This window comes from Neoarius graeffei, chromosome 10 (genome assembly GCF_027579695.1).
Source record: "Neoarius graeffei isolate fNeoGra1 chromosome 10, fNeoGra1.pri, whole genome shotgun sequence".
Taxonomy (NCBI): Eukaryota; Metazoa; Chordata; class Actinopteri; order Siluriformes; family Ariidae; genus Neoarius; species Neoarius graeffei.
The window spans coordinates 17,790,770-17,811,848 of record NC_083578.1 but is presented as its reverse complement, the minus strand read 5'-3'; the positions used below and the strand labels follow the sequence as shown (position 1 = coordinate 17,811,848).

At 40.6% G+C, this 21,079-nt stretch overlaps 1 protein-coding gene across 2 annotated transcripts in view; it reads left to right on the top strand.

Moving 5' to 3' along the window:
* ntrk2a (neurotrophic tyrosine kinase, receptor, type 2a) overlaps positions 1–20,819 on the top strand; it is a 119,830-nt gene extending 99,011 nt beyond the window's left edge. For both annotated transcript variants that reach the window (XM_060931405.1, XM_060931406.1), the window contains 5 exons: positions 89–219; positions 2,330–2,502; positions 5,625–5,865; positions 18,873–19,031; positions 20,634–20,819. In XM_060931405.1, coding sequence (XP_060787388.1) covers positions 89–219; positions 2,330–2,502; positions 5,625–5,865; positions 18,873–19,031; positions 20,634–20,819 — 890 coding nt within the window. The remainder of the gene's footprint in view (positions 1–88; positions 220–2,329; positions 2,503–5,624; positions 5,866–18,872; positions 19,032–20,633) is intronic.
* The last annotated feature ends 260 nt before the right edge of the window (positions 20,820–21,079 follow it).

Below are 21,079 nucleotides of genomic sequence, written 5' to 3'. Positions count from 1 at the left end.
ATTATTATGTTTATGTTTGCTAATCAGGAAATATGAAAGTTGCAAGTATGATAAAATTGTGTGTGTGTGTGTGTGTGTGTGTGTGTAGTTGTCCAGCACATTAAGAGGCACAACATCGTACTTAAGAGGGAACTCGGTGAAGGGGCCTTCGGAAAAGTGTTCCTGGCCGAATGCTATAACCTTTCCCAAGACCAGGATAAGATCCTTGTGGCAGTCAAAGTCAGTATCATAATGCTGTACTCAAAGCTGTTTATAATCCATGCTATTGATAATTTTAAAAGAGACTGTTACCAACTTTTCGAAATGTTGGCAGAAATTTTACTACAAGTAAACGCACGCGCGAGACAGTAACCAAAATTTCCCTACAAAGTTCAAACCTTCAAATTTATTATCCTTTTAAAGGTTGGAGAATTATGCATAAATTAAACGACATATGTTTACATTGGTTTTAAGTTATGAACTGTATGTTTTTATGATGTGGATCTCAGGTAGTGTAAAAAGTGTGAAGTTTTGCAAAATAACAATGATTTAAAAAAAATCTGTGGGTAGATAAAATAAAAAGAAAAACAACAACAACAAAAAAGAAAAATGAATGCTCAAATGTGCTAAGAAATTACAACATGGCCTCCTGATATTCTATGCTTAAATAAGCATGAATTAAAAGAGCACTAGAAGTGACTATATAGCATTTTGTAGAGCCGTAGGTGCTAAAAAAGCTAACTGGACTTGCTTGAAATTTTTGAAGCCGTTTCACCTCTCATCCGAAAGGCTTCCTCAGTTTTGTCTGACTAGTGGGGAGTTCCAGGTACTTATCCTCCAGTGGACCAAAAGCAACCCTAAGGAGAGTCGTTGAGGTCACATGGGTCGTTGAGTCATCCTGTAGGTGTAGGTCACTGGGGGCTGGGTGTGAGTCTTGGTGTGGATATGTATTCAGTTTTCTGGGAAGTGTGCCAAGGACTGCATTGTAAGTGGCTGATAAGTGGTGTCTCAGACCACCTCCTCTGTTCAGTGATGGTCATCCCAGGTTGACGAAGAAGGCTTCTTTTACTTCTCTTTCAAACCATTGGTCTTCTCTGGCTAAAATGTGTACATTGCAGTCCTGAAACGAGTGTCCTTTGTTATTGAGATGATGATAAGACTGTAGAGTCCTGGCCTGAGGAACTGGCTCTCCTGTGTTGAGCCATGCACCTGTGAAGTGGTTGTTTCGTTTCCCCAATGTACAGGTCCGTGCATTCCTCACTGCATTGAATTGCGTACATTATGTTGTCTTGTTTGTGTCTGGGTATTCTGTTCTTAGGGTGGACCAATTTCTGCCCCAGAGTGTTATTGGGTCTGAAATATACAGGGGTGTTGTGTTTGTAGAAGATCCACCTGAGTTTCTCAGCTAGTCCAGAAATGTAGGGAATGACAATGTTTTTGCTGTTTTCTTCCCTGTCCATTATGTTCCTTTTTCTGGTCTTGATGTAAACCCAGTTCTGAAGTGCTTCCTTGATGTGTTTTGTGAACTGAAGAAGCCTTTTGGATGAGAGGTGAAACATCTTCAAGAATTTCAAGCAAGTCCAGTTGCCTTTTTTAGCACTTACAGTTTACTATGACCTGGATGACTGAGAACCTTCACAGATATTTTGTAGAATGTAGGTAATGACAATGTTTTTGCTGTTTTCTTCCCTGTCCAATGTCCCTACATTGGACAGGGACATTGGACTGAACACTTGTCATATTAATTGGTTAATGCAGTACAATCCAGTACAATGCATATTATGCACTGTAGTACTCTATAACAGTGTGACTTTCATATTTAAGTAATATTGGCTGGTATTGAGTGGTATAGCAGATATATTCCATTCAACTAGCATGATATTGAATGCGTTGAAGACGAGTTCAATATCATGCTAGCTGAATGGAATATATCTGATATACCACGAAAATTATACATACACATTCGATGGAACAATTATAGATTTTACAAAAAGTTAAGAAAGAAATGGTTCTGCGCATGTGCAGCAGAAAACTTTCTCATTGAATATTCGCATTAGCTCCGACGTGTGACATGTTGTCTTGACAACCATGCAGTATCATAAACCATATTCAACGCTCATTCTCCATTGAGTAGAGCGATGTAATATGCGTAGGATAAGCGATATGCTAACAATATTGCATGCTATCAAACCAAATGAATGAAACCCATTAGAACGGAATAGAATACATGTTTTTATTCCATCGAAAAAGTGTCCTGTATGTATAATAACGCATCATACTGCATGAAGCTAACAGCAGTTGCACTTTATATCGAAATGTTAATGTGCGTTTGTATATTGTCTGTATACAGACCCTAAAGGAAGCCAGCGAGAACGCACGCAAAGACTTCCATCGTGAAGCAGAGTTGTTGACCAACCTGCAGCACGAGCACATCGTCACCTTCTACGGCGTGTGTGTGGAAAGCGACCCCCTCATCATGGTATTCGAGTACATGAAGCACGGAGACCTCAACAAGTTCCTCAGGTATGTTCAGTTCAAATCAATTTGAGTTTTATAGCTCTTTGTAGCAGCTAGATGTTTAATGAGCAAGCCACACATGACAGTGTCAATGAAAATCTCCCTGAGATGATGTTAGGAAGAAACTTGGAGGGGAACCAAACTCAAAAGGAACTTCTCAGGGACACCAGATAGTGAGATTACAGTAAATCATTACAACATATAGATGTAGGACAGTTAAACAGTAGTAACTGCATTGAAAGGGTGTGAATAAGAGTCCTGAGATGACCACAGGAGAGTATTATGATTACAGAGAAGAGATCTTAGGTATAAATCTACAATATTCCAGTGACATTTTCCTCACTCTGGGTATAAACTGTTTTGGCAAGTGCAAATCTTTAGATTATCCATATGGCAGCATGTGTGCATGTGTGCGTGTCCATATTCCGATAGTGCTTACTCACATCCTGTCTCTTTGCCCTTGTGTCTTCCTTGACCTGTTAATTGATAGGAGGGTCGCCATTTTGATATCTGTTACAAATCCATAGGAGACATGAGACATGTCTGAATGTCTGAGTGTTGAAATACTGAAACACTTCACCTTCACTGCAGTGCAAATGCTGTATGGATAAGCACTATTTCCCTCAGGCCGTAATGAACAGGATGATATGGCATCATTATGTGGTCGTCATAATAAATTATACTGATATAAATTAGTATACATTATTTCATGAATGTCATCATCATCATCAATAGTTTTATATCACTGAAAAATTGCATAATCTCACAGCATTGGATTTAGACCAATCATGATAAGCCTGAACACACCAACCAGACATGTTATACCACATCCAGATGGATAATATTAGCCCAAAAACCTCATCCATCCATCCATCCATCCATCCATCCATCCATCCATTATCTGTAGCTGCTTATCCTGTTCTACAGGGTCACAAGCAAGCTGAAGCCTATCCCAGCTGACTATGGGCAAGAGGCAGGGTACACCCTGGACAAGTCGCCAGGTCATCGCAGGGATGACACATAGAGACAAACAACCATTCATACTCACATTCACACCTACAGTCAATTTAGAGCCACCAGTTAACCTAACCTGCATGTCTTTGTACTGTGGGGGAAACCGGAGCACCCGGAGGAAACCCACGCAGACACGGGGAGAACATGCAAACTCCACACAGAAAGGCCCTCGTCGGTCACTGGGCTTGAACCCAGAACCTTCTTGCTGTGAGGTGACAGTGCTAGCCCAAAAAACCTACTGACTTATTTCATTTATAACATTTCACATAAGACTGACACTTTTACCCTCATTATGAAATCAAGAGTCTATGAATTTGCAAATTAGAAATACCTCTTACTCCATACATGGGCATACTCTAATGAGCTTACTTGGTTTTCTCATCTCATCTCATTATCTCTAGCTGCTTTATCCTGTTCTACAGGGTCGCAGGCAAGCTGGAGACTATTCCAGCTGACTACGGGCGAAAGGCGGGGTACACCCTGGACAAGTCGCCAGGTCATCACAGGGCTGACACATAGACACAGACAACCATTCACACTCACATTCACACCTACGGTCAATTTAGAGTCACCAGTTAACCTAACCTGCATGTCTTTGGACTGTGGGGGAAACCGGAGCACCCGGAGGAAACCCACGCGGACACAGGGAGAACATGCAAACTCCGCACAGAAAGGCCCTCGCCGGCCACAGGGCTCGAACCCGGACCTTCTTGCTGTGAGGCGACAGCGCTAACCACTACACCACCGTGCCACCCCTTACTTGGTTTTATTTCCCAAAATATAAACAAACCCCATTTTAAACCACTATGACCATGACCAGGCAGTTACCAAAGATGAATGAATGAATGAATGAATAAACCCTGTAAATGCATTGTGTTGCACCACATGTTCATATTAAAGGAGAACTGAAGGCAAATTTTTTATGATCAAAATTCTTTTTATCTAATTTTATTAAATATAGGAATGCATTTTTGATCGCTATTTTGTCGCTGCTATAGCAAGTTATGAGTGTTTGAAATACGCTCTGTAATATATCAGTCCATATGTCAAAGCAATGGCCGTAAACGAGATTCGTTAAGACCTGTGCGAGACGTCGTAGGACGGAAGTAAAATGTACAGCGGAAATCAAAGTGACCGACATCTGCCAACGTTGTCAAAAGACGCGCGCGCCCTCTTTCGAATGCTGATGTAATCAAACTAGAAGTTTTGTTTGTTTTGATAGCAATCAGGAAAGTTTGAAAAAAAGTAGGCAGTAATCGTCATTTAAACTCATTTTTTTTTTTTTTATTTATTTTTTAAGATATTTTTTTTTGGGCTTTTTGCACCTTTATTGGATAGGACAGTGTAGAGACAGGAAATGAGCGGGAGAGAGAGAGACGGGAAGGGATCGGGAAATGACCTCGGGCCGGAATCGAACCCGGGTCGCCCGCATTCATGGTATAGCGCCTTAACCACCTGAGCCACGACGCCCCCATTTAAACTCATTTTTGTGCAATATTTCGTTTGGAAAAAAGTTTTCAAAATGGCGGCACTGACACCTGGCTGACACTTCACGTTTCAAAGTCTCGCACAAGTCTCGTGAAGATCGCGCGGGTAAGCGACGCCTGCCATGGACCAAACGAACTAAATTCAACACGGCTAAAAACCGAATAGGCCGATAAGTGTAATGTTTAATTGCAATTAGTTGCCAATATGAGTCATGATATAAGGTTACTAAAACTGAAAACGTAATTGAATAACACATTAAGAAATAAAGCAAGTTTAAAAATTATTTCAGTTCTCCTTTAATAATGGTGTTTCTTTGTCCTGAACGATTTATCTATGACCTCTTGCCTGCATGAAAGTGAAAACATCATATGTGACTTTATTGTTACATCCCCCACTCCCTTGTTGAATACCTCTAGTCTTCACTAGATGCCCTATGAACCCTTCTGGCATTGTGTCCAAAGAAATGTAGTGAACAGATTAGTATTTGTATCCCTATAAGTAGTGTAAAAATGTACATAAGAAAGCTGTTGTGAATTTTTTGCCATCTCGCCCAACCCAAGTCAAATTACATCAAACTGTCAGTCCATAACAAATGATCCCTGACATCTCTCTCTCTCTTACTGCAGGGCTCACGGTCCTGACGCTGTGTTAATGGCAGATGGTCAGGTGCAGCAGCAGGCCGAGCTCACACAGTCTCAGATGCTGCACATTGCTCAGCAGATCGCAGCAGGGATGGTGTATCTTGCCTCGCAGCACTTTGTGCACAGAGACTTGGCCACACGTAACTGCCTTGTTGGTGAGAACCTGCTGGTGAAGATCGGAGACTTCGGCATGTCCCGCGACGTGTACAGCACCGATTATTACCGGGTGAGTGGTTTTCAGTGGACTGTACATTTTAGTACTTGGATTTAGGACAGTAATTAAGGAAACACCAACAATCCTTTAAAACAACAAAGATGACTGTGTGGACATTATACATTACTCAACATTAAGGCACGATGGACCAAATATTAAAAACAGGAAATTGGCTGTTGCACAACAATCAGCATCACTATTAGCAAATCTCAAGCCATGGGTCCCAATGAGAGCTGAAATGTGCCATTTAAAAAGATTAGTTAACACTTATGATAAGAAAACTACCCTTAAGGAAACATGTAACATTGTAGGAATATATAATGTAAAATTAGTCACATGCTAGTTGGTAGTTGGATGGTTAGGTCGCTATTAGGCAGTAGCAATTACCTCCGCCAACGTTTACCCTGTCCACACGGCAACGGATTCAGGTGAATCCGATACAATTGTTTATCGTTTCGGCCTGGCGTCCACATGGCACCGGCGTTTTGGGTGCCCCAAAACGCAATCTTTTGAGAACGGGTTCCAGAGTGGAAAGATCTGGCAACGTTGCCGTTGCGAAGTCATCTGGATGAGTAGAACAGATTTGTTTACGATGACGTCACAACCACATGACTGAGTGCTTCACGCCGGGTAGAAGTGTAACGAACTCGATGCGAGTTGTCAACAAATCCATAGTTTATGCGCATGCGTCCTTACTTCTTCTATTGTTCTGGTATCTCCGAAGGGACCGTCTTACAGCGCCCCTAGAGGTGTGGCATGTGTATTGCATCGTTTTCAGCAAGCGTTGCGTTGCCATATGGACCTAATATTTTACTGATCGTTGCCCATGTGGACGCGATATTTTTTTTAAATAACATCTCGTTGCCGTTGTCGTGTGGATGTAGCCAAAGGATGGAGGAGGTTATGTTTTCACCTACGTTTGTTTTGAATGTAACTCAAAAAGTAGTGAACGGATTTTGATGAAATTTTGAGGAAAGGTGGGCCATGGGCCAAGGAACCATTGATTAGATTTTGATGCAAATCAGGATATTTGGCTTGGTGAAGGTATGCACTCTACCAAGTGCCCTTCTAGTTATTATTATTATTATTACTATTATTATCGAGTGATTGTGTAGTTTAGTGACAGCTAATAGCTGTTGAATAGGCACATATCTCAGCTTTCTGTATGTCCTGGAATGACTTTTCCCCCCACAAAAATATTTATACCCTTTCAAAGCCAAAATGTCACTTGCTAATGTCAGTGGTGGTTAATTAGCAAATAGGTGAGCTAGCTTGTCTGTATCTGTTTATACACAACACACAATAATAACAACAAGAATTTCAGACTATTACAACAGAGAATAAATACCACAAGGAAAAATGAATTAATTAAAAATTACAGACCTTACTGAAATTTAAGCATTCAGTAATCATTTAGCCTTTCCTCTTCTTCTCGTGCCATTTTCTATCTCTTTCTCTCTGTTTATCCACCAAATTCATCATCCATACTCTGCCTGAGAATAAGACTTCATTATTCCTAAACGCCTTCCAGACAATGTCTAATTAACACCTACTGCTTGTGGTTTTTGTTCCTAATTATGAACACAAGCTAATCAGGACCTGTTAGCATTGCAAATTAGATCATGCTATCTCAAACAATTTAGACAGATCGTGCTAACCGTTTCCCTGCTTTACACATTAAATACACATTAACCATTTTAGCTACATCAGATTTTTGGCTTCGACTACAACAGTAAAATACTGTATGTACTTTCCCAAAATGCTAATGGTGCTAATGCAAATGGAGCCATACTAAACAATTCCTTGCTTGTTTTAATTAGTCATTAGCCACATCATTTAATAGCATGTGATAATTTAATAGCATGCTCATATTTCTCAAGATATTGTCACTAAAACAGTGTAATGAATTACTTCCCCCTACATTACTACAGATTTGCTAATTTGGAATGAAAGCTAACGAGGACTGGTTTGTGTTGTGCTAGATAGCACATGCTAACTTGTATTAATTACTCATTAACCACATTAGCTACATCACTTATATTTAATCAGTACTAGTTAGCACAAGCTAACCAATCAACTACTTATTATAATTAGCCACATTCTTTGATAGCTAGTCAGTTCTTTGCTCATATTTCTCAGGATATTGATACCAGTGGCGGCTGGTAGTCTTTCAAACAGGGGAGGCTGGTCGGTTACGATATTTCCAGATTTTAAAAGAAAAAACACATCAATTTTGCCCATACTCTTGCCTCTGATCTGGCTGATTGTTGGCAGGGTCACAAACTGTGAAATAACAGATTCTTTTGGCCCATTAGCCTACTGTCCAATATACATGATGGTGGTATTGGGGGGGGGGTATATTTTAACATTTTATATTTTAAAATTGTGGCGTGTTGTTTAAAAATTGATCATTATTGAAAGCAGCTCTTTGTCAGGAACCTCAGCAGTAACAGCAGAGTGTTCTGGAATAGGCACAAGCACTGACCTCGGGGAGCCAAACATAGAGCTGGGTGCCACACATTTCATTCAATGACACTTTCCCTATATTTTACTTATTTTGACTGAGAAATGTTTTATTGACAATTTTGATAACCCTTCACTTTTAATCCAGGTCTGTAGTGTGAAATGTTCTCGGCTGTGTTTTTGTTTAAAAATGTTTTCCAAATTGTAGCTGTGTTTAATTCATATCCAGAGAAATATATATTCTAATATAATATACTCAGCATAAACATTTTAAATAGATTCTATATTTTTGGTCCATGCATGACATATTACTAAAGTAGCCTATTTACTGTTGTTGATGTGGGTCACCAGCCCACGTTTGACTAAATCACGGATCCGGGTTTAATCAAGAGGCATGGCCAACAATACATTTTCCTCGTCACTGAACTTGCTGTTAGCCAATTCACTTTCTTGTACCAGGAGAGCTGAAAGGAACGAGTATTATTCCCTACCTTTTTCACCAAGTCAATTTGAGGCGTTGGTCTACCCTGCTCTTTAATTTTAATTTTTTCCTCGAAAGGAAGACTGGCAAATGGCTTCGCCAAAATTAAATCAACAATGCTTGGCATCCGTGCACAGCTTTCTTGCTAGCTGACTAGCCCCCTCAAGTTCAGTCACTCAAATAAACGAAATTTCTGGAACTAAGATAGCAAACTTGACAACACTATATTTACACTTTATTTACAATGAAAATATATACAAACTAAAAAAGCTGGTAGAAACCGTATGTAATGAATGAAATCGAAATGTAAGCTGATCTCTAATACACCACACCACTTGCGAATCCGCATGGGACTGAACTGAAATTCACCGCTGCCTGTCTATATTTGAAATGAGCTGTCAATCAAAGAAAATATCCGTCCGCTTTCACCAATCACCAGTCTCCTCGCGGAAAGCTTTGCCATGTCCCTCTCATTGCCTCCCACTGTGAGGCTGGGAGTCCGCGGGAGTCCGTGGGCGGGCGTTTTCGCAGTATTTGTCCAATAATCATCTTGCATTTTGATATTGAAAGCGCATAGCTCCCAAATGCCATTGAAGTCCACTGAGGCTGGGCTGCATTGCGCTGTCACGAGGGGGAAAAACTCACGCACACATTAGGCGAACTGGGGAAAGTTATAACGGAATGATTTCGCACTGTAGTTGGGTTGAGCACATATATTTCTATGATTCTGGATCTGAAATAGCAATGTTATAAGGTCGGCTATAACATAAGCCTAGCGCAATTCATCCTACACGATGTTCGTCATTTTTAGAGGAGGCTGAGCCTCCCTCGTTGTCTTAGAGCAATCGCCCGTGATTGATACTAACATAGTTTATTAAACTGCTGCTGTTTGCTAATCTGGAATGAAAGCTATCATAGTTTCCCTTACAGAAAAGAAGTTTATTCAAGTGTGCTTCTAGTATACTTCTTTTAAACTAAAAATAAGAGAGTATGCTTTCAGTTTACTTTTTATTTACTTCTCAGAGATATACTTAATAAAGTTATACATAAGTATACTTGGCTTATACTGAAAAGTATATCGAAAAGTCTAAGTATATTAAGCTTATAGTTATACTCTTGATCAAGACATACTTAACAAAAGTGTAATAAAGTATTAAAATATTTGTGCCTTATGTTTAAGTGTACTTGCCCTGTAGTTGTGCTTCAGCATTGTTGACTCTTAGGTATGTCTATGGTTCCATATAAGTTTTTTTTTTTTCTCCTGAGTTGGATAATTAAATTTTTTTATTTATTGATTTTTCTTTAGAGCTTGGATGTCAATTTCAGTTGTCCTTGTCATGTTTTTATACTTTGGCATTTAATACAATTTTGCTTTAAATTTTGATTTTTAAAGAAAATGAATATGTTCTTAATCCTGAGTATCTGTTGTTATTTTGTGAATTCTTACCTTTAGAACTTCATTGTAACTTAAGGTACAAAACACTTAAGTTGTCTACTGGTAGTGTGCATGAGGTAAGGGTTAGGGCTAGAAAACTAATAGTATACCTAGAAGGGTAATTGCAGTATACTTCAAAACTAAAAATTGGACTAGATGTATATAACCAGTAACTAATGGTATATTTCCAATATGCTATAAAGTATACTTGGACTAGAAGTGTGTAACGAGTAAACCAATAGTATATTTCCAGTGTACTACAAAGTATACTTTAGTAAACTAAAATGTGGACTAGAAGTATAAAACAAGTAAACTCATAGTATATTTCCAGTACACTATGAAGTATGCTTTGGTAAACTAAAGAGTGGACGACAAGTATAGAACTAGTAAACTATTAGTATATAAGTTTACTTGTGGTATACTTGCAGTACAAAATAAAAAATACTAGTTTACTTCTCTTAGACTTAAAGTATACTTTTATAAAGTAAAAGTGGGCCAATTTAATCCAAGGAGTATTAGATTAGTTTACTTACAAGTATACTGTAAGTACATTGATAGCAGTATACTTGGTACACAAAAGTATACTTAAGGAAATATACTTTAACATTACCCAAGTATACTTAATAAAATGAACTTGAAGTATACTTGTTTTTGATAAGGGTTGTGTCATGCTAGACAGATAATGGTAACTTTTTCGCTGTTAGTATTAATGACTTCTTAGCTTTATTAGCTCTATTTTTGGATAAATAGCCCTTTAAATCTCTGTGGGAAAAGTCTCTGTTTTGTAAACCAGAGGAAAGGCTATGACAAAAGAAGTTGTTTAATGTCCTCTCTCTTTGCATGGCCCTGCTTCATGTCTGGAGATTATGAGTGTAAGAAGGAAGCTACAGAGGTTTTCGCTTTACACAAAGTGTAAGCACTGAAATAGAAGAAGAAGATGCACTGAATATAAGTCTAAATCAATATGTCCTCCATATATTTTGCCCACCGTGAACGAGACAGGAAAAGCATCCCGTCTCTACCTATTCTCCTGTGTGTGTGTGTGTGTGTGTGTGTGTGTGTGTGTGTGTGTGTGTGTGTGTGTGAGTGAGTGAGTGGCCCCATACTCACTGCCAGTAAGTCTTTCTCAGATTAAAAGGGATGGGGGGTGACATTGAGGTGGGGGTGGGGGTGGGGGTACATGAACAGGAAAGGGGTAGTTTCCATGGCGATGGGAAAGGAAGGGGACACGAGTGCCAGACACTGAAACTAAAAAGTCATTAAAGAACTCTGATTAGTATTCACCTCCCCAAGCACAGGGTATAGGGAAAGAGAAAGAGAGAGAAGGACATATAGATGGATGGATGGATGGATGTAGAGGCACTAGAAAGGGAAGAGAAAGTGAAGGGAGGTGAGGAGATGGAGAAAAAGATACGAGGAATGAGAGGAGATCAGAGTAGTGCAAAATGGTCATGAGCAATTGTTTTTACGTGTGTCTGCGTGCTCTGGTTTACATCAGTCAGACGCTTGATTTATGCTTGTTCACTTGACACTCAACTCAGGGATGATCATGTGATCATGCACCAACTCAGAACATGGGTCCTTTTGTGATTGTAATGCTGGTTTTGTGTGTGTGTGTGTGTGTGTGTGTGTGTGTGTGTGTGTGTGTGTGTGTGTGTGTGTGTGTGTGTGTGTGCCTCAGGCGCATGATTGATTAGCCCTATAGAACATCAGTTGCCATAGAAACAGCTGCTCTGAAAAGCCAGCAGCTGAGGGATGATGTCTCGCTGTGTAAGCCGGTTGTGTAACACACAAATCTGGCCTTAGGTGGCATTTTGACGAAGCCTCATTAGACTTCTATTGCATAATTACTATGACTGAGTTTATGAAGCTTTATAAAACACCACTCCTGACCGTATGAATCCATCCAAACCTCGTATCAAAGGGAATTATGATTATAACGCAGCAGATCCCACATACAGACTTTTTAAACCTTGCAAAGGGGACGTTATTAAACCAGATAAACCTCATAAGGCTTTGAGAATAATGGTTTTATAAACACAGCACAGAGACGCTCGTTATCAGCGTTGGCTCAGCGTTTAACATTCTCTACTATTGACAGGAAGGTTCACTGGAAGCAATGAACTTTGCCAAAGTTTATTTCCTGCCCTTTTTGTTTGACCTGCATTGCAATATCAAATAAATCGTAAACGATACTGTATAAATAATGCAAGAGAACTTAAAAATACATTATAGGACAGTGCTGTTGAATTCTCTGACTGCACAGAAGGTGTTGATTCGTTTTACAGCAGCACAGCTCTGACAATAGTTATGTTAATGTGCTTGCTCTAATAGATTATATAGTACCAGCTAATTCACAGGGACTTGTATGGCAGATGCGATAAAAGAAGATAATAAGAAGGCTAATAATAAACAAATTTTAAAATGTAACGAAAAAAATTACAACCTTTGAGCATCGTTACAGTTTTCTGAAAGGAGAGGGAACATTTATGGAAATGTTCCAGACACAAGAGAAGCTTCCGGAGAGAAGACTTTGCACCTGAGCTCATCCATCTCAAGGGTCGCTATGTCGTGTGTTCTGCAATACTTTTCTGCTCACCACAGTTGTCGAGAGTGGTTAATTGAGTTATCATAGCCTTCCTGTCAGCTAGAGCCAGGTTGTCCATTCTTCTCTGACTACTTCAGCACACTCTGAAGCGCTTTATTCCTCTTATATCAGAGCAAATTGAATGAATGGACGCTATTATTATTTTTATATACAGTATAAGATACACTCACCGGTCACTTTAGTAGAACGTCTTTATACTTGCTTATGCAATTATCACCTGCTCATACAATTATCCAGTGTTGTAGTCGAGTCACTAAACCTCGAGTCCGAGTCCAGTCTCGAGTCCCCAGTGTTCAAGTCTGAGTCAAGTCCAAGTCATTAAAGAAAATTTCGAGTCGAGTCCGAGAACAAAACTTCAACCGCATCATTTGACGCTGGCTGTTGCTGCCTTTATGTGAAAGCGTCTCTGCTACTGTGTTGGACTAACGTTACTGCTCGACTGCCCCATTTTAGTTAACAGGCTACAGATAAAAAGCTTGTTCATCGCTCAGCAAGCCCCGCCCACTATCAACAGGGCAAATAACATGAGAGAGGGTTAACACTAGCTAGTTCATCACTCAGCAAGCCCCGCGATCAACAGAGCAATGAACATAGCATGTCACTTCCTTCTCTGGGTGGAGTCTTACCAAATGACAATTGAAGTTCGAGGTTGTCCCCGTCGTCTCCTCGATAGTTCTTCTAAATATGGTACACATAACAGTGCATTTTTATTCCCCCACTGCACGAGAAGTCTGTATAAGCAAAGCGGACAATCCTCGGGGCTTCTCTCCAGGCATTTTAGCACCATTAATGTTAGTTTGTTCCTGAACATGACATATGAACAGGTGAATGTGCATTCTCTTGCAAGAAATTAGTATAAAAGTTAATGTAGATATAAATATCTCATCTCATTATCTCTAGCCACTTTATCCTTCTACAGGGTTGCAGGCAAGCTGGAGCCTATCCCAGCTGACTACGGGCGAAAGGCGGGGTACACCCTGGACAAGTCGCCAGGTCATCACAGGGCTGACACATAGACACAGACAACCATTCACACTCACATTCACACCTACGGTCAATTTAGAGTCACCAGTTAACCTAACCTGCATGTCTTTGGACTGTGGGGGAAACCGGAGCACCCGGAGGAAGCCCACGCGGACACGGGGAGAACATGCAAACTCCACACAGAAAGGCCCTCGCCGGCCACGGGGCTCAAACCCGGACCTTCTTGCTGTGAGGCGACAGCGCTAACCACTACACCACCGTGCCACCCAGATATAAATATCTTATGCCAAATTATTATGGCGGGCGGCACGGTGGTGTAGTGGTTAGCGCTGTCGCCTCACAGCAAGAAGGTCCGGGTTTGAGCCCCGTGGCCGGCGAGGGCCTTTCTGTGTGGAGTTTGCATGTTCTCCCCGTGTCCGCGTGGGCTTCCTCCGGGTGCTCCGGTTTCCCCCACAGTCCAAAGACATGCAGGTTAGGTTAACTGGTGACTCTAAATTGACCGTAGGTGTGAATGTGAGTGTGAATGGTTGTCTGTGTCTATGTGTCAGCCCTGTGATGACCTGGCGACTTGTCCAGGGTGTACCCCGCCTTTCGCCCGTAGTCAGCTGGGATAGACTCCAGCTTGCCTGCGACCCTGTAGAAGGATAAAGCGGCTAGAGATAATGAGATGAGATGAAATTATTATGGCATGTTACAAAAAATAAAGAAAAAAGCCCAAGTCCTCGTCAGCAATTTAAGAGTCCAAATGCAGTTAATGTACAAGTCCGAGTCCAAATCTGAGTCATCAGTGCTCAAGTCCAAGTCAAGTCATGAGTCCTTAAAATTAGGGCACAAGTCGGACTCGAGTACTACTGTACAAGCCTGCAATTATCCAATTAGCCAACAGTGCAACACATTAAAATCATGCAGATACAGGTCAAGAGCATCAGTGAAAACAACAGAATGGGAAAAAAGTAATTTCAGGTTTTGCGTTTGACTGTTGTTGGTTGTTGATGCCAGACAGCCGCAAGTGTTTATCTCATCTCATCTCATCTCATCTCATCTCATCTCATCTCATTACCTCTAGCCGCTTTATCCTTCTACAGGGTCGCAGGCAAGCTGGAGCCTATCCCAGCTGACTACGGGCGAAAGGCGGGGTACACCCTGGACAAGTCGCCAGGTCATCACAGGGCTGCAAGTGTTTGTTTTTTTTTTAATTACATAACTGATTTGGGTGGCACGGTGGTGTAGTGGTTAGCGCTGCCACCTCACAGCAAGAAGGTCCGGGTTCGAGCCCTGTGGCCAACGAGGGCCTTTCTGTGCGGAGTTTGCATGGTGTCCGCGTGGGTTTCCTCCGGGTGCTCCGGTTTCCCCCACAGTCCAAAGACATGCAGGTTAGGTTAACTGGTGACTCTAAATTGACCGTAGGTGTGAATGTGAGTGTGAATGGTTGTCTGTGTCTATGTGTCAGCCCTGTGATGACCTGGCGACTTGTCCAGGGTGTACCCCGCCTTTCACCTGTAGTCAGCTGGGATAGGCTCCAGCTTGCCTGCGACCCTGTAGAACAGGATAAAGCGGCTAGAGATAATGAGATGAGACATAACTGATTTGAAAACTTTTTTGTTTTTAATCATCAAAAACATTACATGCTCATAAAAAAAAGACACTTCTATACCATGAAATTTAGTCACACACACACAAAAAAGCTTGAGAACAATGTGGATGAAGCCATGACTGAGAAGAAGGTGACTTATAAATAAGGTTGTTAAGATTTAAAAATGAGGAGTTGTTAAACTATTAGGAGAGAAGTATGGCGAAGTGATAGCTGCCATGTTTGTAGTTTCTTCTTCTCCATGGTTTCCGCTGGTTCTCATATGCAGCATTTACACATGACCTCAAGACTGTAACGCTTAAACCCTCAACTATGGCTTGGATTGTGTTCTCATGTCTCATGTGACTTTGGATAAAATGCCAAAAAATGTAAATGGACTAAGATGTAATCTCAGTCAGATAAAAGCTGCTACAAAACTCTTCATACGATACAGTATGTACTAGTAAATGGTTGTTTTGCTGATATTATTAAGCCATACTGTCCATAAAAGCATTGCCAGCATTGTGTGTGTGTGTGTGTGTGTGTGTGTGTGTGTGTGTGTGTGTGTGTGTGTGTGTGTTTTCTCACAGTAGTGCTTTAGTAGACTGCTTTTTTTGGAGTCTCTCCCACTCAGTAAAGCTTTGAGCCTCTGTGGGCTTGGTGAGAAAGCTTAAAAGCTTTGTCCCTTAATATTTAATGAGTCTAGTATGTTAAAACAATTAATATGAGGCTAATCCACATACTGCCCTGCAAATACATAATTAATATTTTAAAACCAACGCATTATGATAAAGTCAGTAAATGAAGAGATGGGCTTTGGGGTTGAGTTGTAGGTCAGTTTGATTTCCCTGGAGTTAGCAATATACTGAAAGTTACCATTACTTCAGTAGCAGCTTCGTAAACATGAACATTGCATCTACAGTGTGTGATCTGTTTGAGGAAGGATTTTATAGGGGATATGGTTAAAAAAAAAAATCATTCATATGTTGAGACTCGGTGAGTATGGGCCTGATTTCTTTCTAGCCTAGATTGTAGATCTGACTTTAAGTGTGTGTGTGTGAGATAGTTTTTACTTTATCAGTCTTATCATCCATGATGGTAATGAGACCTTGGGATAAAATATATTGTGCAACACATAGATTTATTGTCGAACTGTTGATAAATATTACAACCCCGATTCCAAAAAAGTTGGGACAAAGTACAAATTGTAAATAAAAACAGAATGCAATGATGTGGAAGTTTAAAAATTCCATATTTTATTCAGAATAGAACATAGATGACGTATCAAATGTTTAAAATGAGAAAATGTATCATTTAAAGAGAAAAATTAGGTGATTTTAAATTTCATGACAACAACACATCTCACAAAAGTTGGGACAAGGCCATGTTTACCACTGTGAGACATCCCCTTTTCTCTTTACAACAGTCTGTAAACGTCTGGGGACTGAGGAGACAAGTTGCTCAAGTTTAGGGATAGGAATGTTAACCCATTCTTGTCTAATGTAGGATTCTAGTTGCTCAACTGTCTTAGGTCTTTTTTGTCTTATCTTCCGTTTTATGATGCGCCAAATGTTTTCTATGGGTGAAAGATCTGGACTGCAGGCTGGCCAGTTCAGTACCCGGACCCTTCTTCTACGCAGCCATGATGCTGTAATTGATGCAGTATGTGGTTTGGCATTGTCATGTTGGAAAATGCAAGGTCTTCTCTGAAAGAGACGTCGTCTGGATGGGAGCATATGTTGCTCTAGAACCTGGATATACCTTTCAGCATTGATGGTGTCTTTCCAGATGTGTAAGCTGCCCATGCCACATGCACTAATGCAACCCCATACCATCAGAGATGCAGGCTTCTGAACTGAGCGCTGATAACAACTTGGGTCATCCTTCTCCTCTTTAGTCCGAATGACACGGCGTCCCTGATTTCTATAAAGAACTTCAAATTTTGATTCGTCTGACCACAGAACAGTTTTCCACTTTGCCACAGTCCATTTTAAATGAGCCTTGGCCCAGAGAAGACGTCTGCGCTTCTGGATCATGTTTAGATACGGCTTCTTCTTTGAACTATAGAGTTTTAGCTGGCAACGGCGGATGGCACAGTGAATTGTGTTCACAGATAATGTTCTTTGGAAATATTCCTGAGCCCATTTTGTGATTTCCAATACAGAAGCATGCCTGTATGTGATGCAGTGCCGTCTAAGGGCCCGAAGATCACGGGCACCCGGTATGGTTTTCTGGCCTTGACCCTTATGCACAGAGATTCTTTCAGATTCTCTGAATCTTTTGATGATATTATGCACTGTAGATGATGATATGTTCAAACTCTTTGCAATTTTACACTGTCGAACTCCTTTCTGATATTGCTCCACTATTTGTCGGTGCAGAATTAGGGGGATTGGTGATCCTCTTCCCATCTTTACTTCTGAGAGCCGCTGCCACTCCAAGATGCTCTTTTTATACCCAGTCATGTTAATGCCCTATTGCCAATTGACCTAATGAGTTGCAATTTGCTCCTCCAGCTGTTCCTTTTTTGTACCTTTAACTTTTCCAGCCTCTTATTGCCCCTGTCCCAACTTTTTTGAGATGTGTTGCTGTCATGAAATTTCAAATGAGCCAATATTTGGCATGAAATTTCAAAATGTCTCACTTTTGACATTTGATATGTTGTCTATGTTCTATTGTGAATACAATATCGGTTTTTGAGATTTGTAAATTATTGCATTCCGTTTTTATTTACAATATGTACTTTGTCCCAACTTTTTTGGAATTGGGGTTGTAGATTTTAGTCATCGTGGCTTTTGACATGCACTGTTGGCTTTGCTAATGACCCCTGAAGTAGAGATCTGTCTTTTATATGTATGTACAAAACCAGTCAAACATTCTCACTCAATTATTTTTATTAATTAAAAGTTACTTCATGTCTTAAAGTAATGATGGATGTCGTTTTTCTTTACTTAGCCAAGCACTTCTTGACATAATGTGGATTACTACAGTTGTTGAATAGGGCTATTTACTGTATTTTTATTATTTACTGTTTACTGTTTGATCTCAAATGTTAAAAGAAGGTAAGAAATTGCACTAATTAACTTTTGACAATGCACCTGTTAATTGAAAAGCATTCCAGGTGACGACCTCATGAAGCTGGTTAAGATAATGCCAATAGTGTACAAAGCGTCATCAAGGTAAACGCTGGATACCTTGAAGAATTTTAAATATGAAACATTTTGGAGGTTTTTTTAAACACTTTTTTTGTTTATCGCATAATTCCTTATATGTTCCATATGTTATTTCATAGTTTTGATGTCTTTAGTATTGTTCTACAATGTAGAAAATAGTCCAGATACTGAAAAACCTATGAATGAGTAGAGTAGGGGTGTACAAACGTTTGCCTGGTACTGTATGTAGGACTACGATCTTGGTTTCAGATCACTATGACACTGCATTTTTGAGAACTCAGACCGTTTGAATGCGATAATTACAGGTGGGTGGTCACACCATGCTGCCGATCCGCTGGATGCCCCCGGAAAGCATCATGTACAGAAAGTTCACCACTGAGAGCGATGTCTGGAGCCTGGGAGTGGTGCTCTGGGAAATATTTACCTACGGGAAACAGCCTTGGTACCAGCTCTCCAACAATGAGGTAAACACACTCACATACACACATTTTATAGATGAATGCTGTTGTCTGCATGCCTGATTGGATGTGAAATATGCCGTTCGAGTTCTGTGTTAGACATTGGCAGGCGGCAGATACAGATGCGTGTAGACAAAAGTGTTATTAAGTTATCTTGCAGGCAAATCCAAAACATGAGACAAAAACAAGGTCAGTAAACAGGCAAAGGACAGGCCATGTATGGACAGCGTAAACTGGGCTGAGCAAAGAGCAAAGACGAGGAAACTGGAAACAAGAGCAAAACCAGAAAGGACTATGGCTAAATATAAGGCTTGTTAAGGACTGGTTAAGAAAACACAGGGCATATACTTCCAATCAGTAATCAGGTGAGCTGGAATGTGTGGGATGGGTATTGGAGTCCTTGGCGGCCATGTTTGTAGGCTGCATGGTGTTATGGGTACTGTCAAATCAAAGTCCCTTCCATGCCAGAATCTGGTCTTCCCAGGCAGTCTCCTGTCCCAGTACTAACCAGCTCTTTGAGGCACATGGGTGCGGAGCCAATCTCCATTTCTTTCGCCCTCGGCCTCTCAGCTGTACAGCTAGGGTTACAGTGGGGGGGCTCATCCTCTGGAAACCACAAGAGTTTGACTTCCCTACTCGCATCTCTATTGTAGTGTGCCTTGCCAGATGGCAGTAGGTACCATTTTTATGATGGTCTTTGGTATGACCCAAACGCAAGTAGAACTCGCGATCTCCCGGTCGAGAGGCGGACACGCTAACCACTAGACCAACTCGCAGTCTATGGATACTGTAGTTGGATGATAATTCTGGTCGAGACATGATAAAATGTTTCAAAACAAAAATCATTTATATTCTATTTTAAGTTCTATTCTATAAAGCCTAACACTCCTGTTTATGTGCCTCAGCTAATCTCTCTTGATATTACATCAATTACAAAAAAAAATCCCTATATACCTTCAAGATATGAACAATATTAATAGACATAGTCTCACAAAACCCATATAAGTCAAGTCAGAGATCTGCCAAGTGTGTCCGTGCATCTTATACATTATTGTTTCTATAGTAACAATTCATTCATGAGGACTTGTAAGGCCTGTCATCTAAGCCTAATGATTTTTTAAAAATGTGAAAAAGAGAGGCTGGTGAGGTAATGACTGTGTATAGCTGTTATAGCGTAAATGAGAACAGAAACAACTTTGTTTCATGGATATTCCACGATGTTAAATGTAACTTTAAGCGAATAAAAAAAGCCCATACTGTTTTTTGGTGGTTTTTTTTAATAAATTGAAAAATTCTAAGAGATCACAAATTGCTGTGGTATAACAGAAATAAAACACTTCGATGTGTCGGTTTGTTAAAATTGATCAAGGTGATATCCCTAACTGTCATGAAATATTTTCCTATTATTCCTATTCCTGATGGAGTTTTCTATTCCCGTTTTGTCTTTTCCTTCTGTACCACCTGTATTGAATTCACTCATTTGGAAATACACCACAAACACAATTGGTGTGTTGGAAAGCGCAATACAAACACAAGCTCCAGCTAATTGAGAGACCTTTAGAACTGAAGATTGACCTTTCTGACCTTGACCCTATTATCCCTTCGTAGGTGATCGAGTGTATCACCCAGGGTCGTGTGTTGCAGCGGCCGCGCACTTGTCCGAAGGAGGTGTATGACCTGATGCTGGGCTGTTGGCAGCGAGAACCACACTCTCGCCTCAACATCAGAGAGATCCACAACCTGCTGCTGAACCTGGCCAAGGCCTCACCAGTCTACCTGGACATCCTGGGCTGAGAGAGAGTGTGTGCGTGTGTGTGCGCGTGTGTGTGCGTATCCCCAAACTGCACTCTATTCTCCTTTTCCTTTCTTCTCCTTTCTCTCCTTCCAATCTGTCCATCCTGCTCCTCCTATGCTAAATGTGTAGTGTGGAGCCTCATTTATCAGTATTATTAAAGAAGGACTGAAACATGACGCCAAAGACCTTCCACGCCGTCGGACCACTCCTCTACTGGGCAGACACTTACTGTACAGCCACTAGAAACGTTACTGTAAAT